We start from the raw sequence: 19,154 nt of genomic DNA, 5'->3' as shown, positions 1-19,154 counted from the left end.
AGGGGCATGTGTCCGACCTCATGGTCATAGGTTCAAACCTTGGTGGGTCCACTCAACCTTTCATCCTTCTGAGGTAAATGAGTATCATTGAGTTGGGAAGCAATAAACATCTGTTGTTCAACGTCAAGATATCATTCTGGTTAAACATGCGCTTTACAAATATACACGTTATGTTATTCTATAACTTTATTGGGGCACATCTGAAACGTGGACTTGTGATACATAGGTGGCAAGAATCTGTCAGTGAGGGCCATAGTTGACGCTCCCTTCATTCAAGGCTCTGATGGCTACTATGACTGCCCCTCCTTGACTCACAGGACCGGACACGTGCGGCAGTGTTGACACTGGGGATAGAAAATATGCACACGGTTGGTGGGCTTCCCAATGTCGATGGATGACGTCATCGGGAAGAGTTGCATACATTCTTGGAAGAAACTAGGACCGACATGGATCTCGTTAGTGGAGTATATGTCGGGGCAGTAATGGCTGCGGAGTATGAGAGGCACACCCAGCATCAACATGGCCAAACTGGGAACAGAAATCGGCCCTGGCCAACTGTTCAGCCGGCACCCCCTGGGGTGAGGGGGAGTGCAGCTGAGCAGTTTGCGAGGGCTGGTTTCAGCCGATTTTGTTACTGGAGGCTGATATTGCCGACCCGGTAACAAAAACGGCCCCCAGGGGCCCAAAACCAGCCCCGCCCTGGCGGCGTACCGGGGAAACGCCTGGTCCCCGCTATGGCCAATCCAGCCCTCAATTATGGCTGTCTTTTACCCTCCACCCCGCAGAGAGGCCAATGTTCCTTGCTTGCAGTAGAGGCCCAAAGGACCGTTGCTACTACGCCACTGAATAGAGAGTCTGCTAATCATATACAAGGCCAAAAACATCCTCCTTTTGCTTATCAGGGAGTAATTCAGAATCTTTGGCATCTACAGTGTTAGCACCGACGTAGGAGCTGCCCCAGCATGCGTGATTACGCCCATTTGCGTCATTCCTCCTTAGCAGGAGGAGGCATGTGCATTTGTTAATAGAGAAGTGCAGAAATTGCAAAGAGGGTTTGATAAGGCCATAATGGCCACGTTGATTAGGTCATCACTCTTATAGATTGACAGCTGAATTCTAATCTGGAACCCTGCTCTGACTGCTTGTCCCATCATTTAAACTAGCACGCTGTAAATACCGCTATTATGACATAAAACCTCTTGCATGAAGATGCGCATGTGTTGCTTCCCTCTGATTCTGAAGGTCAGTGCCCCTAATTCCGACAAAGCAGACAAGAATAAAAATATTAATATTAATAGCAGGAACTGATGCTTTGATTTTGAAAGATGTCATGGCAGTGATGTTCGAAAATGAAAAATAACACTTCATTGGAGGGTGCAGGTGATGTGAAGTGATTACTGTTTACAGTTTATTCAGTGTCGCAAAGGCAGCCGGAGTCTTGGCGCGAGGCTTTTCTTTCAACATGCTTGTGTTTAAAGTACCTTGATTACTTCTATTGTTTTCTTGCAGGTTTTGGATATAGTCCGGTTCAGCGTCCGTTCTGTGCTGCAGCGCATCTGGAAGGTGTCTGATGTCGAATGTTTACATTTATACCGTAGTTTTAACCGTGTGCTAAATCGCCTCCTGTGGAGCCATGGCCAGGGCCTGTGGAACTGTTTCTGTAATTCAGGGTAAGAACAATGTCTGTTCTGACTGTAAATCTTAGAAAACTACCTCATAATCAGTCTCTTGTTGCATCCCTTGTCCATCTGCTATGGTACTGGAATGTTAACCTCTTAACGATTGTTATGTGACAATTGCCATCTACTTTCCAATCCTGAAGAAGTATACCCTACTGTTTGTGATGAATTCATCTGCAAGGTGCCATATAAACTAACTCATTAAGTGCTGAGACTTCCACTTGCCCCAGCCTTATTGAGCCTTTTTAGGTCTGGCATTAGCCAAGGCCTTTTGATTTTAGTAAAATATGTATAATATATTTACATATAGGGGCCACCTCTTTTAATCCATCATTCACATGTTGTTTCCAGCACATGGTAGTTGGTCAGCGTACATACGCCACTAGTTAACTTCACTTTGCATCTCACTCTCTCACATGTAGCTCATACGCACACAAGCTAGTTTCCTCCATTGCCAGTGTTTTTTTACTTTATAATTACTTTAGTGATGCCTTTGTGTTTAGAGCCTGATGTGATACAAAGACGACCACAGGGCACTTTCTAGTTTTATGAGATCCAATCTTCTGCCAATGCTGTTGTAAATTCCTTTAGTAGTGCTTTGCTTTTCTGACTGCTGCTATTTGACATCATACCAGATTGTGTCGTTTTGAAACTGTTCTGTATTAGGTTATCCTTTTATTACTTCTTTCCATTTTCTTCTTCATGTCTGGTTTCCTTCATTCTTTCCTAATAGTGCGCTCACAATGTGCAAGTCGCTGCCCCTGCTAAAAAAGACTCACCAGGAGAGAGACAACTTCGATTATGGTTTAGCCAAGCGATAGCCCTTTACCTTTATTTACACAACTTTAGTCCATCTCCCATGCCCTAAACCAAGGGCATGCCGGGGATTATTGGTAAGGAAATCTTAGTGGCTCCATGCCCTCCATCTCTCAGAGGGATGGCCAATACCTGCAGTTCCATACCAACACATACACCAGGGCACTGCACAGCGATCCGTCCCTGCTGGGGGTACCCGACGCCAGGCAAATATCCCCAAAATGTTCAGCTCCAGGCATCTGGCGATAGGGCAGAAAGGTCCAGGTCCAGCAGCAAGTCAGACTCTTCCCCCCAACATGACCAGTGTCCACATGACCAGTGTCCACACAAATTAACACTCCTCCATGCGATCAGTTCAGTAAATCAGTTCCAGTTTTTAGGGTAACCCCCTTTCTCTGCCTTCACCTGGAAACTTGCCCAAAATGTTCATCTCCAGGCATCTAGCCCAAACTTTTCAACTCCAGACATCTAGCCCAAGATTTTCAACTCCAGGCATCACTGAGTATGCAGAAAAGGTCCAGGACCACCCGCAGGTCAGATCCCCCTCCCTTCTGCCAAAAGGCGAAGAGGTACTGGCGATCTTGTCCTTCACGTACCTGCCACTGGAGGGCTTCGGCAATGGCTACACAGATTGTGCGAATGCAGATTGAAAAACGTGGGGCCCTCAGATGGAAAATGTACCCAATCACCAATACCCCTGCCTCAGCTTTCCCCATTGGGTACATGTACATTGGTTGACTGCCCTAGCACCTAAAACTGCAGGCCATACCACAACCTTAAAGTGTAACATCAGACCACCCTAGGAGCATATGTCAATTCGATCTGGCAATGTAAGTATTCCACCAGATCACATTTTTCCCAACTAGGAGGCTAACATGCCCTCACTGAACTGCCTTTGCCCATGGGTGGAAGTTCCCTTCTGTGCCCCTTTGGCACCTGCATACCTTACCTGGGACTCCATAACCCACAGATGGAGCCTGCCATTGGGCTTTTGCTTTAACATTTCGAACCCGTCATTTTTCTTTTTTTTTGCCTGACGGTACCAACTGGCTGTGCCCACACATAGACACATAGTTTGAAAACTGCTTCATATTGAGGAATTCACCTTTTATTGAATGACATCACACCTTGTGGCCTGAACCACTTGGCCACACTGACCCGGGTATGATCTTCAAGCAACCTGAGTTTGCATAGCAGGGGTTGGCCCGCCACTTACCTACCCCCATCCATCCTTAAGCACACAGCCATAAATTTGTGTCTCATCTGATAATGGCTCCCAGTACTACACCGGGCACTCCCATTACTAAATAACAGGTGGAAGGTGTATTGCTGTACATCCTTTGACCTCCTTACCCGAGGATCCCTACTGCTTCCCTGTACGGTCAATGGTGGACCTTTGCATGGCAAAGGACAGTAACTGATCATCCAGGGGAACTTGGTTCTAACTCATTTATTTCACAGAGACACTCTGTGGGGCATAACCTACCTTCAAGTTGCTTCTGCATACTCACTCCCTTCTTCTTAGCTGGGTCCACTTTCTTCTAGTGGACAATTGTGTCCTAACATGCTTAAAAGATGATAAACCCCCACCTCTGCATTTCAAGGCCAACCCAGTTCTGGCTGGATGTTACACTAGTGTCATTAGGTGGGGTGCATGCACGAGAGCATGGTGGCCTCATAAAGAGTAGCGGAAAAAATACCTTACTAGAACAGAGCTTGTAAAAGTACACAGCAGGAGTGTATGTACGCCTGTACAGGGCGAGCAGTTCGGAGCACGGATTCCTGCTGCCGCACACTGATATCGATTGGCAGCTCCGGGCCCCACCTCTCTGTTCAGCAAGCACCAACCTTTGCTGGGGTGAAAAGAACCCCTTCTTGTATCACCTAACCAGATCCATTATCCGAAGTGAGAGTTGCAGGCTACCCTTTGTGATGTGGCAGAACAGAAATGTTAATTTCACCTGGAGACAAAGAAACACATGCTCTGGCTATGTGGAGTCACGTACTTGCTGGGTTTAGTGAAAATAGAAAGCCTCACAAATTGACATGAACTTGACAGAGGCTACTTCTTATGTGAGAGTTGATGCTTTATCCTTTCACAGTTATGACGCATGGTTAGAGGTCCCTCAGGACTATAGAATGTCTGACCCCACTATGAAAATGAGATGCATGTTGCCTAAATATCCAGCACATGAGATGGTGCCTATAAATTGTATCTTACTGCTGCCTCCACCACAAACCACTCTTAAGAGGCAGGACTACCTGTCTAACCTAAATCATACCGAGACACATCTTGTTATCAGGTACAAGACTAAGTGGTTCATCTTATGCCGTGCTAAATCATTCACTTTTGTCTGCTATGTGATGTTATACTTCATGTTGGTCTGCAGACTCGCATTCCGTCTCCTAAACATTATTATTCCTCCCTTTGGTAATTAACCTTGCAAACATGCTCACTTACATATATTGTCCATTGTGGGGTAGCACAGAAAGATCCCACAGCCCCCATTGAAGAATGCAATATATTCAGTTCTGAACTGGCACAGACTGTAACTCAAACTTTTAGTTATGAACATTCGGGGAGGGCATCCTATTCCCTGGACCTTAAAGTAAAGGGCATACCAACCCATTAATCTCTGGTTTTAAAGGGACGCTCATACAGCTAAAAGGCTTTCTGTTATCTATACTATCTTTTCATAAGACCTACATATCCTGTTTTATAATAACCCAGTCTTTGTTTTTGTACCATTATTCTACGTATTGTGTCTGAAAAAGCACACTCCTGCCCTGTGAACGAAATCAGAACACACTGTAGGGTGGACCTAAAGAAGAAATACTGGTCTTGACTCAGCATCAGAACCTGAAATGCATGGCCATCTTGAGCTCTACAACCAGATATGACGCTAGACAGCCAGGACCCATACACAAACCGCAGAATGTATACTTTCAGATGAGCAGAAAACTCATCTTGGAAATACTTATGCAAATTTCTACGACTAGGTCTCCCATCACGGAGTAATATTCTTGCAATGAAAGAGTATGGCTGCTACAGCAGGTTGTGTTTTAAAGGCTTTCTTTACTCTCTAAAGCACTATAACTACATCCATTGCCTTGGGGGCCCTTGACTCCTTTCAGGCCGGTTTGTGGAAGTTGAAAAGAGGTTGCTTACGTAAATGGACCCTCAGCTCCTACCAATGTGGCCAGGGAATATATTTTCTGGGCGGGTCTTAAATTTAAATAACGTTTCCAGTGCAATATGAAGGGTTTAATTTGCCAGAGGTAGATACGAGCATATGTACATTCATGACAAAATCTGCATGAACACTGCTGCACAAGGGGTTGAACTGTAAGCTGTGGACATACTTCTTCTCTGCCAGCGCTGTACCTTTCCCTGCACAAGGCCAGAAAACAAAAGAGTATGCAAAGGAAAGGTAAGGAGAGCACAGGCCCTTGTTCATACTTTTTTTAAAAATAAAAAGAACCCTCTCACGGATGGACCAGTGCTTATTTTGAACTTATGGTTCCTGGTGCTCGGCACCACCACTTAATTGCCAATACCAGCAGTTATGAGAATCTGAAACATGGTGGCACTGTTTGTCTAATTTAGAGATAAGCAAACACAGATCACGATATGCCCAGACACAGGCACCCTTACTCCAACACAGGGCTTCCCAGTTCTAGGGTGCAAATCTTGTGCCGGGAAACTCCTGATTCTGTGTGGGAATCATGAAGAACTTCTGGGGTGCATGCCTGGGTGCGTGGACTGGACCCCTGCCTTCCTCTGTCCTGTGGATCCAGCATGTATGCAAGACACAGCAGCTATTGTACTCAGGCCAAGGCCCACCCTGACCAGATAATGTGAAAGTTAAAACCGGGGTCCGGTAGAAGGTATCGCTAGGTGCCGAGCGGGTGTTTGGCGTTGCGGCCGGTGTGCCATTGTCGCCACCACCCCCCTCCCGAGACCCATGGGGTGTGGATCTTTTAAATAACAAACCACAGGTTCCTCATATTTCGAAGGGACACTCACTTTTTCTGGTTTGTTCTTTTTGCACCTAAATTTACACACAATTTTTAACTTTCACGTCCTCTGGTCAGGGTGGGCCTTAGCGCGCCCACACCACCGAGGTACACAGTTACATGGTCCTGATGAAAGCCCAGTAAAACTTATACACATAAGGGCAGAAACATGTTGACCCCACTCTAAGTGGAAAATACCCAACACATTAGTTGGTAAATTTCCCACACATATATTTTAACTAATGCCTGGCTAACCACAGAATAACGTTTTTGGTTTGGTACAGCTTGCTGGCATTTTTTAACTCACTTATTTTTCACACTATTGTCACGAAAAACCAGCTCCGCAGTAATCTGGCGTTGCAGCACACCAGGGAGGCATTCGGCTTCTCCTGGTGGGCCGGATGATGAAGCATGTCACCACCCAGGGTGGTGAGTGAGGGCTTCTAAAGAAATCCCTAAGTGACTTTCTTACAGGTTGATTTCATATACTTTTTCTCATTAACTGTGCTTAATGAAACTCTCCTCTGACGACACTCTTTTGTTGTTTGACATAATACAGACTAAATAAGACATACTGTGTAACAACAGAAGTAAAAGGGCCAGTCCTCACGGGAGGTTACACATGAAGACAAGGCGGTACTAAGGAGAGCCTAACAACCCTAATAATGAATCAGAAGCCAGCATTTACATCGGACAATAACACAAGGCGATGAAAAATGTGGACAGAGATTAGGCGGAGCTTCAAGTCTATACTCGAATACAGCATGCCTCGCAGAGCAGTGCATGCGCTACACAGTCTCGACCTAAACAATATACTCAGGGCTGCAGCCATGTTGTTGCATGGCTGTCTCAGCAGAATTTGAGGTTATCTTAACAGAATCGGTGAGACAAGTATGCACATGTCCTTCAATTTAAGAAATGTGGTATTCGTCAGCATCATTCATGGACATAAGTCATTCGGTTTGTTGTGAGTTAAAATCACATCTGCTGATCCTATCTTTCATTCCACAACAGGTATGAGAGCGACCAGAGCTTATGTTGAGTTACATAGTGTCTGAAGCCACAGAATAATAGTGACTTTAAAAAGAAAAAAAGATTTCGGCAGACCTGGGCTATGTTGTGGGAAGGTGCACTTCTTCTTGCCCTTGTGGTTAATTTATAAAAAAAATAAGTACTGGGGCTCTCGTCAGGATGCAGCTTGCACCAGCCCATTTCTCCTGTTAGTGTCGCCTAAAACAGAACTAACTACTAACCATGAAAGTGGGGAGAGGGTGTTTGTGTAATGGCCAGGGCTGCCCTCTTCGGGGCTGTGGAACCAGCTTCGAGTCTCAGCGTGGGCTCAACTATGACAATAACAAGAGGCCTTAAGGTCCCATATGACTCTAACAAGGGGCACTAAGGTGCTATATGACACAAAAGGTAAGGAAAGGGTGAGCATTGCTGGAAAGCCACAGAAAAATGGAAGACAATAAACAGACACAAATTTAGAAAATACATTTCATCAGTTAGTTCAGAATATCTGATTTTGTGGGAGCCACATTGGATGCAAAATAAAATGGCAGATAGTTTCCCATGCATGCTCATGAATCTGCTGCTCGAAAGGATGGTAGTAAATGATTTTCAGGGTGAGCATGGAGAAGGGTAGTAGTTTAAGGCAAGGAGATTTTCATGGAGAAAATATCTTCCCTTTGAAGTAAAAAGAAAACATTTCAGTTGAAAATGCTTTTTTGTGGTCGTATTTCAGATCAAAAACGTAATCTTGTTACATTTGCATGTACAGAAATAGCGATGTATTTGATTACCCAAAAAGTCATAAATTCATTAAAAATGTAGGAGTAAGCATAAAGGATTAAACTTCCTACTTTTGTTAATGAGTATTTGTGAATTGGAACTCTCGTAACTCAGTCGTCTGTTGATAACCACTATCCTATTGCTAAATGCGCTCTCTCCCCTCCTGGTGTCAAAAGTCCTCTGTAGCAGCCAACAGGCAGCATAGCTACTATACAGAAGCAATAAATACAAAATAGAGGAAGTGTCTTAATATTTGTAAATCAATCAATCTGCTGATCCAGAGCTATGTGTAACACAGACTGGAATCCCACCTGCAATCTAACAGAAAGGAGGAACATGGTTGGTCTTTTATGGACCCAGCCCTCTGCAGGCAGCCAACAAGGGGCATCTAGAAAACTGTCAACAAATAGCTTACCCCCTACCTCGAGGAGAACAACATCCTGGACCCGTCCCAGTCCGGGTTCCGCAGCAACTACAGCACCAAAATGGCCCTCATCGCCGCCACCAACAACATCAGGGCCCTGCTGGACAATGGTGAGACTGCGGCCCTAATCCTCCTGGGCCTGTCAGCTGCCTTCGACACTGTCTGCCACTGCACCCTACGCACCCGCCTCCACGACGCAGGAATCCGTGGCAAAGCACTGGACTGGACAACTCCTTCCTCTCCGGCAGAACACAGAGCGTCCGCCTCCCTCCCTTCTGATTCGAAGCCACCAAGATCATCTGAGGCGTACCTCAAGGATCCTCCCTCAGCCCGACGCTGTTCAACATATACATGGCGCCACTCGCCCACGTCGCCAGACTGCACAACCTCAACATTATCTCCTACGCAGATGACACAGAACTGATCCTCTCACTCACCAAGGACCCCATCACCCCCAAACCAACCTCCACAAAGGTATGAAAGCCGTCACCGAATGGATGAAGAATAACCGTCTGAAGCGGAACTCGGACAAGACAGAGGTTCTCATCTTCGGCTCCACACCATCGGCCTGGGACGACTTCTGGTGGCCGACCGCCCTGAGGGTGGCCCCAATGCCCACCGACCACGCATGCAACCTGGGATTTGTCCTTGACTCAACTCTCTCCATGACCAAGCAAGTCAACGCCATCTCATCCTCCTGTTTCAACACCCTCCACATGCTCCGAAAGATCAACAAGTGGATCCCCACCGACACTAGAAGAACGGTCACCCAGGCCCTCGTCAGCAGCAGACTGGACTACGGAAATGCCCTCTATGCGGGAGCCCTGGCCAGCTTGCTGAAATGACTGCAATACATACAAAACACCTCTGCCTGCCTGATCCTCGACATCCCTCTCCACTGCAACATCACACCCCACCTGAAAGACCTGCACTGGCTTCCCGCTAACAAGAGGATAACCTTCAAACTTATCACACATGCACACAAAGCCCTCCACAACACCGACCCAGCATACCTCAACAAACGGCTCACCTTCTACATCCGAACGGTCAGCTCCGCTCTGCCCACCTCGCCCTCTCCACCATCTCCCGCATCAGGAGAACAACCCCCGGTGGCAGATCATTCTCCTACCTCGCCGCCAAGTCCTGGAACACCATCCCAATCCTCCCACGGCAGACCAAAGACCTACTAACCTTCAGGAGGCTACTCAAGACCTGGCTGTTCAAGCAGTAGCAGCACTCCACCCCCCTAGCTCCTTCAGACCCTGACGGGTGAGTAGCGCGCTTTACAAATGTCTTGATTAATTGATTGATTGACACAAGGTGGAAACTAGGGCTTGATACAGAGTGAGGTGGTAATGCACAAAGTTGGATGGTGGAGAAAATCCCACTAGTGAGTTCTCTGGATGTACACTTCCTCCAGGAATCCAAGGATGTTTTTTTTTTGTGCAGTTTTAGATACTGCGTGCTCGGCCCAAAGGTTTGGGAGCATTTACATGAGCACCAGTTATGTAACACAAAGACACATTCTTGTTTGCTAGGCACGGATCATTTATTGATTTGCCCAGAATCCCAGGATGTTGGGCCGATGCCAAGTCTCAAACCTGGTCCCCTGCTTCAAAGTCTCTAAACCGGACCCTAGGTTTTAAATGTCCTTAATAAGAGTCACTTGATAGAAGCAGCCTTGAGGCAAACCGGTAATCAAACCGTTGCTCATCATGGGTTTGTGCTACGCATGTGTATCTTGAGAATAACCTCCGGAGCACTGCATCAAGCCCCACCAGCTGTTATTCCTGCCCCAAGCCCCCCAAAACCCCTCCCTTACCCCTTCTCTTCCTTTGACCCACCTCTGTACCTGTTTGCAGGTGAGGCTGCGCGAGGCTGCCATCTTGAGGGGCTGAAGTGGGCTCAGGTGCTGCTGGACCTGGAACCACTGGTTCAGGGTGATCACCTGCTCCTGCATGAAGCACGTCTGCGCCTTCACTTTTGGATTGTATTGTAACAATATTTTTACCGCACCTACCACCCGCAACAAAGCGTCAAAGCTCTCCATCAGCGAGCAGCACACCACTCCGGAACCCACAAAGGACCCGCGGTGAACTAGAGTAGTGAATCATGAAAGCGATTACAGCGATGGACGTTAGTCAGTCACCCGAACCGAGAAGGGCAGTGGAGGGACAGAGAAGGGAACAAGCACAAGAACTTTAGCATGCATGTGAGTCTCCCCGAGCACTAGAAGAGCAAAGGCAGGTGTAAGAACAAATGCATGTACAGGGGAAAGCACAGGAGACAGAGAAAGAATTGAAGGAGAAAGAGATTGAATCCGAGAAAATAAATCACGAAAACTAGAGTACGCACCAAAAAACGAACAAAATGCTCCTAGCATGCCTCCACGCTGGAAAGTGAAAATGCGCCATGCGTGCGCTGTGTTGGAACGCCGCGTGCAAAGTAAAAGCGTGCCAGGTGCGTGCTGAGTTGAAACGCTGCGTGCCCATCACCTGTCCATGTGCGTGCACATCTCCTGTCCCCCTTCCGAAAAGAAATCGACGACAATAGATCTCGCCAAGGCAGGCAGAGAAGGCTACCCCATAGAGTAAAAAAAAAAACATTGGGGTCTAAATTGTGTTTCTGAAAACTCAACCTGTTCTATTTGTCTTTAAAAATAACAAGTACACAAATTGGATGGAAGTCACATACACTACTAAAGAACACAAACAGGATCAAAACTGGATGGGGAAAGTGATGTACAGTCACTCCTTGACATTCAACTGAAAGGAAAGAATGTGTTAGTGCAACCCATTAGTGAGTTCTCTTGATGTCACTTCCTCCAGGAATCCAAGGATGTTTTTTTTTTTGCAGTTTTAGATACAGCGTGCTCGGCCCAAAGGTTTTGGAGCACTTTACATGAGAACCATTTATGTTACACAAAGACACATTCATGTTTACTAGGCACGGATCATTTATTGATTTGCCCAGAATCACAGGATGTTGGGCCGATGCCAAGACTCAAACCTGGTCCCCTGCTTCAAAGTCTCTAAACCGGAGACTAGGTTTTAAATGTCCTTAATAAGAGTCACTTGATAGAAGCAGCCTCGAGGCAAACCGGTAATCAAACCGTTGCTCATCATGGGTTTGTGCTACGCATTTGTATCTTGAGAATAACCTCTGGAGCATTGCATCAAGCCCCCCCAGTTGTTATTTCTGCCCCAAGCCCCCCAAAACCCCTTCCTAACCCCTTCTTTTCCTTTAACCCACCTCTGTACCTGTTTGCTGGTGAGGCTGCGTGAGGTCGCTATCTTGAGGGGCTGACGTGGGCTCAGGTGCTGCTGGACCTGGAACCGCTGGTTCAGGGTGATGACATGCTCCTGCATGAAGCACGTCTGCGCCTTCACTTTTGTATTGTATTGTAACGATATTTATACCACGCCTACCACCCCCAACGAAGCGCCGAAGCGCTCCATCAGTGAGCAGCACACCACTCTGGAACCAACAAAGGACCCGCGGTGAACTAGAGTAGTGAAACATGAAAGTGATTACAGCGATGGACATGTTAGTCAGTCACCCGAACCGAGAAGGACAGTGGAGGGACGAGGGACATAGAAGGGAACAAGCACAAGAGCTAGAGCATGCATGTGAGTCTCCCCGAGCACTAGAAGAGCAAAGGCAGGTGTAAGAACAAATGCATGTACAGGGGAAAGCACAGGAGACAGAGAAAGAATTGAAGGATAAAGAGATTGAATCCGAGAAAATAAATCACGAAAACTAGAGTACGCACCAAAACACGAACAAAATGCTCCTAGCATGCCTCCACGCTGGAAAGTGAAAGCGCGCTATACGTGCGCTGTGTTGGAACGCCGCGTGCAAAGTGAAAGCGCGCCAGGTGCGCGCTGAGTTGAAACGCCGCGTGCACATCACCTGTCCGTGTGCGTGCACATCTCCTGTCCCCCTTCCGAAAATAAATCGACGACAATAGATCTCGCCAAGGCAGGCAGAGAAGGCTACCCCATAGAGTAAAAAAAATAAACATTGGGGTCTAAATTGTGTTTCTGAAAACTCAGCCTGTTCTATTTGTCTTTAAAAATAACAATTAAACAAATTGGATTGAAGTCACATACACTACTAAAGAACACAAACAGTTTCAAAAGTGGATGCGGAATGTGATGTACAGTCACACCTTGACATTCAACTGAAAGGAAAGAATGTGTTAGTGCAAACCATTAGTGAGTTCTCTGGATGTACACTTCCTCCAGGAATCCAAGGATGTTTTTTCTTTGCAGTTTTAGATACAGCGTGCTCGGCCCAAAGGTTTTGGAGCACTTTACATGAGAACCAGTTATGTTACACAAAGACACCTTAATGTTTGCTAGGCACGGATCGTTTATTGATTTGCCTAGAATCACAGGATGTTGGGCCGATGCCAAGACTCAAACCTGGTCCCCTGCTTCAAAGTCTCTAAACCGGAGCCTAGGTTTTAAATGTCCTTAATAAGAGTCACTTGATAGAAGCAGCCTCGAGGCAAACCGGTAATCAAACCGTTGCTCATCATGGGTTTGTGCTACGCATGTGTATCTTGGGAATAACCTCTGGAGCATTGCATCAAGCCCCCCCAGCTGTTATTCCTGCCCCAAGCCCTCCAAAACCCTTCCCTTACCCCTTCTCTTCCTTTGACCCACCTCTGTACCTGTTTGCAGGTGAGGCTGCGCGAGGCCGCCATCTTGAGGGCCTTAAGTGGGCTCAGGTGCTGCTGGACCTGGAACCCCTGGTTCAGGGGGATCACCTGCTCCTGCATGAAGCACGTCTGCGCCTTCACTTTTGTATTGTATTGTAACAATATTTATACCGCGCCTACCACCCCAAACGAAGTGCCGAAGTGCTCCATCAGCGAGCAGCACACCACTCCGGAACCCACAAAGGACCTGCGGTGAACTAGAGTAGTGTGGTAAATAAAGTTATTACCCTGTCATAATTTCTATACATTAATAAGGAATAAGGATAGCTCATAAAATGAGAGGCAGAGTCCGTGGTGTCCGAGTCAAAAGGGCTTTAATACAATGACTCGAGTCAATGGAGAATCGGGTTCCATCACCACTAAGGTTCAGGAAGGGTCGTCATCTGAAGTTTTATTCACATAACACATTATATATAGTAAAACCATACAATTGCAATGAATAGAGAAGGCGGAGCGCTCCAGGCGGAGCAAGTGAAAGAGATGAGAGCACATGGGCGTGAAAGAGGCGTGAAAGGAGGTGTGTACATGGGTGTTCACTTGATGAGTCATAGGTGTGTCATAGGAGGGTGGATGCATAGAGGAGGTCTGCAGGGTCAGCAGGAACCTTTACCCTACTTGTGCGCGCAAAACTGGTCATGACGTGAAATTGACGTGTAACTGGGGAGAGCTGGGGGGAGCTGACATTAGCACTAGAAGAGGAGTCTGGGATGTCAGAACAACCTGCACCTTTGGCATATCTGATATCTTGTGTTTGGAGGATGTATTGTCTGAAGTAAAGGTCTCTCGAGCAAAAGCTGTTCATCACTAAATGCTAGTGTGTGCATATATTTCTTCGTGCATTGCATGGGGCCATGGGCCTTCCATGGCAACGGGTTCAGTAAATCACTTGAATGGCAGGAAGGCTAGGCCCTAAGCTCTGCAGGCGGAATATGTTTACCCCTTTCACTAGACTGGAATGTGTTTTTTCGGAGCTGAGCAGATAACTGTAGGCAAAATACCGCCTTGGCAGGCCAGGCCGGGCACCTCTTGGCTGAGAGGGAGTAAGGGAGAGGTCAGGGATGCATACCTAAACTGCAGATTTCAGAATCAGAAGAGGCTCGGAGCCTGAATTCAGGGCCTGGCTCGGCTGGGCCACAAAAACGTGTGCATCTCGACTTTTAAACGTGTACCATGTAAATGCATTGGCAACGTAGGCCTCAGTGTGGAATTAACGTTTCATTCATGGAGGGCCTAATAACTGACATGCTAATGTTGAACGGAAATGCAGAGACATTATTATTACAGGCATGAGAAGGGAACTACATGATAATATGGACATACATGGGGCATAGGTACATGGATAGGGTGCGAGTAGGGGACACACTGGCCACATAAAATTTTCTGTTTCCTCATTCCCTCCTTGGCCCCTACTGTGCCCTTCAGGACACATCTATATTCATGAGACCATCTATCTGTTCATATAGCATCATTTGCTCATCCTTTTTCATTCGTGCACGGGAACGTGAACGTGGACGGGGAATACAGGCAGTGGCACAAAAGCCGCAAATCGCTGGGCCACATTGCAGACAGAGACAACAACTGAATATCACTAGCAGTATTATTCCTAGGAATGACAATACTGTCCAACCCCATCCCGCTATTATACTCCAGAGCCAACCGGACCAAGACCAAGGGTCCTGATGCATTTCACGGGCTATCTTGTGGAGTCTTGTTATTGCTGCATACACTGATGGTGCGTTATTTGGAATAAACACACAACAACTGGAGCCGATCACTCTACAAGCTCCGCCCTTATCTGCCAAGATGACGTCAAGAACAAGGCGGTTCTGAAGAACAACAAGTCTCATAGCAGACTGTTCCTCGGTCAAGTTACCTAAGGCAGAAGCAGTCTCATTCACTACTGCTTCCAAAGTTCTGGTTAATTTGCGTATTAATTTACTGTTTTGGACGGGACCTATGAACCAGAAATATCCTTTAATAATATCCTTATATTGCTCCCACGCTGACTCAGTCTGATCGACAACAGGGGATTCGGTCTCCCTCTTGTGTCTGACATGTACTAATCGTGAATCTCGGTGATAATGGGATGGGGCTAGAAAAACAGGTGGCAGTAGGAACGCAATATAACACGTTCCACCCCAATCTAAGGGCAGACGTACATAGGCTGTCTGACCACAAATTAAATAGGAATGGCGGGAAGCTTTGAAAGTAGACTTTCCTTTATCATTGAATTCGACCACAGTATTACAATCACTGTGTCCTAAGTGCACTGAACCATTCTTTCTAACGCATAATTCACCTTTTACTGGTAAGACTGTTATGAACGGTGAATCTGTATTTGTCTCAGACTGGACATTCAGAATCATGAGGCTAAGGGAAACATTTCCTAATTCGTACACTTCATTTTCTAGATCTGTTCCTTTCCTTTGGGGAAAACCATCTTTATCGGGAAAACATGCCTTATTCATTACTATATTCAGGTCCCCCCAAATCCATTCACTCTGGGAATCTGTGAACTTTCTGTCTTGTGTTGAGGACATTAAAGCAAACCAAGCTCCGCACGAACCATTGTGCGAAAACGGATAAGGAAAGAGAGGCAGAGCTCCCTTCATTTTCTGATAAGGTGGGAGTCGGCCACACACCCAGCAATTCGTTACATTGCTGGTCTGGTGAGAATGGTGTAACATACGAATAAAAGTATTGTTGCGCAGTGCTAGTCGATATGACAATTCATGGGGTGGCAGGTCACTGAATGTGTGCTCTACAGTGTCATTAAAGGAAGAATGTATATGTGAACCAACAGGAGGAAAGAAAACATGTAGCGTCAAGCTAATACATATAATGGATATACTTAGAAAAAACATAATGATCAGAGTTACTATGCATCTGCTGCGTAAGTTTTTGCAGTATTTCTTTTTCATCTCTTTCTGCCTATCTCTCTGTCTATTTGGGTCTACGATCTTATACATGTCAGGAACCTGTCTAACCGCTTCACCCGAGGGGGACTTAAACAATTAAACGCTGTCTGACTTACTAGACCGTAGTTTCTGTTTATACTCTTGTTGTGGAGTCTTTTCTAGCAAAGGGAGTTTAGAGTCAATGTTTTCGGGGCAGTCCTTAGAGTCTTTTACTGAACCAAGTCAATGGAAGCGTTTCACGTGATGGGCATGGAGCCAGCCCTTTCTTCCCTCGACCTTGACGGCGGTTCTCGTCGTTAGCAGGACCAGCTTGGATGCGCGCCAGCGGGGCTCCAGAGGGCTTGAACGGTCGAAATTACGGACAAACACCAAGTCTCCCGGAACAATTGAATGATTCTTCACCTGGGTGTTGTCGGGGAAGGCAGCTGCAACCTGTGAACGACAAGAAAGGAGTGCAGACATCAAGGAAGCCAGGTAATCTGTCAGCATAGTACTGTCGACATCGGTTATTTTTCTCGGCATAGGCGTACCCCACATATTCGGCGGTCTACCAAAAACCACCTCGTACGGGGATAGTCCGGTTCTGGAATGAGCTACCATACGCATGTAAAAGAGGGCAACCGGCAGGGCTACCATCCAATCCACGCCTTTTTCTGCACAGACCTTCGCTAACCTGGTTTTGAGTGTCTGATTGTGTCTCTCTACGAGACCTGCTGCCTCTGGATGTCGTACGCAATGGAATTTCCACTGGTACCCTAGCAGAAGAGATAGTTGTTTCATTAGTTCAGAAGAGAATGGCTGACCGTTATCTGAGTATACGTCACGGGGCAAACCGTATCGCGGAAAGAATTCTCGGACCAACTGTTTGGCAGTGGTCACAGCAGTGTAATCTGGGACTGGGTACGCTTCTGTCCATCTAGATAGGGCGCATACAACTACAAGGATATACTTGAATCCTCGACATCTGTCCATCTGAATATAATCCATCTGGAGGACTTCAAAAGGATGGTCAGGAGGATGAAATCCACCTTGTTCCACGGGAATGCCTTTGCCTGGATTGAACTGACAACAGATCATGCAGGTACGCACTTTCTGTTTTGCTGCTGCACGTAAATGCTTGTTGAACCAGATGTTCTGTAAACTGTCTAACATGGCCTTTTCTCCTAAGTGTGCTGGACTATGTGCTGTATTTATGATAGCTTGAACCATGGAGTCAGGGAGGAACCATGTGGCTTTGCCTTTTGTCATCCATCCCTGATCTGTCTGGACCCCTCCTTGTTCAGTCCATTTCTTGATTTGGTCTGGAGTGACATGTGTCTGAATGTCGAGTACATCCTGTGAGAGATCCCTGACGGCCATGCAATTCGTCAGTGATGGTACTTCAGTCTTTGTCGTGTCAGCTGGAATGTCTGCTTGAGTCTGGGCTGTAAGTTTAGCCGTTCGATCTGCCAGGTCGTTACCCTGGGAAATAGTGTCTATGACTTTCGTATGTGCTTTGCACTTCATAATGGCTATAGCTGTAGGTAAGTGTATTGCATCTAACAGAGCTTGAATGAGGGGACCATGCTGAATTTTGGCCCCATGAGAGGTCAGAAAACCTCTCTCTTGCCAGAGGACTCCAAAGTCGTGTACGACTCCGAAGGCATACTGTGAATCTGTGTATATGTTTACTTTCAAGTTCTTGGCTCGTATACAGGCTTGGGTCAGAGCGATAAGCTCTGCTGCTTGGGCTGACAGGGTATCAATTCGATGTGTCTCCATGACTTCAATATCAGTGGTCACTGCATATGCGGCCACTAACTCTCCTGTGCTTGTTCTCATGCATGAACCATCTACATAAAGTGTCAGGTCTGGGTCGGATAGTGCAATGTCTGTCAAGTCTTGTCTTGGCTTCGTCACTGTGTTAATTACTTCCACACAGTCATGTGGTGCAGGGTCCGCTGTGCTTGAGGGCAAGAGTGTAGCAGGGTTTAAAATATTGCATCGTCTGATCTCTATGTGTGGCTGGAACAATGTCAGTTCATATCCTGTCAGTCTTGCTATAGTCAGGTGTTGTGTCTGTGTCCGGTTCAAGAGAACTTCCACTGAGTGTGGAACCTGTACTGTCAGAGGATGTCCTAACACTATGGAATCGCTTTGCCTGATTGCTAGAGCTGTTGCTGCAACGGATTTCAGGCACGCAGGCAGAGCCTGGGCCACTGGATCCAATGTACTAGAAAAGTAAGCACAAGGCTTGTGTTTTCCTGCCTGATCTTGTGTAAGGACAGATAATGCTGTGCCTTCTCGTTCAGTGACAAAAAGCGTAAACGGTTTGCTGTAACATGGTGTCGCTAGAACTGGTGCGTGAAATAGAGCTTTCTTCAATTCATCAAATGCAAGTGTATGTTCCTGAGTCCAAGGGAGGACAGTCGAAGTCGCTGCCTCCTGTGTTGTCAACTGTATGAGTGGTTTGGCTAGATATGCGTACTGAGGGATCCATTGTCTGCAGTAAGAAGTGAGGCCAATGAAGGCCCGCACTTCCTTTTGTGTCTTGGGCTGTGGAAGGTGTGCAATTAACTGGATGCAGTCAGGTGTCAACTGTCTACCCCTCTTGGACAGCAAGTGCCCAAGATACACCACTTGCTGGGCACAGAATTGTAACTTTGAAGGGGACACCTTGTGTCCTTTTTCTGCCAGGAAGTATAAGACTATCAGTGATGCACGTTCACAGTCTCGTTCTGTTCGTGCTGTGATCAAAAGATCGTCAACGTATTGCAGTAATGCAGTGTTAGTAGGCATGTGAA

The 19,154-nt window shown here is 46.6% G+C and overlaps 1 protein-coding gene across 1 annotated transcript in view; it reads left to right on the top strand.

The window, feature by feature from the left end:
* Nucleotides 1-19,154, top strand: part of TTLL7 (tubulin tyrosine ligase like 7) — a 1,104,754-nt gene that overhangs the window by 936,304 nt on the left and 149,296 nt on the right. The window contains exon 21 of the mRNA XM_086936338.1: nt 1,510-1,670. Within this exon, the coding sequence (XP_086792464.1) occupies nt 1,510-1,670 (161 nt within the window). The remainder of the gene's footprint in view (nt 1-1,509; nt 1,671-19,154) is intronic.

This window comes from Lissotriton vulgaris, chromosome 1_1, assembly GCF_964263255.1.
Source record: "Lissotriton vulgaris chromosome 1_1, aLisVul1.2, whole genome shotgun sequence".
In the NCBI taxonomy this organism is placed as follows: domain Eukaryota; kingdom Metazoa; phylum Chordata; class Amphibia; order Caudata; family Salamandridae; genus Lissotriton; species Lissotriton vulgaris.
Note: the sequence above shows the minus strand (reverse complement) of the source record. Positions and strands in the feature narration are given on the sequence as shown.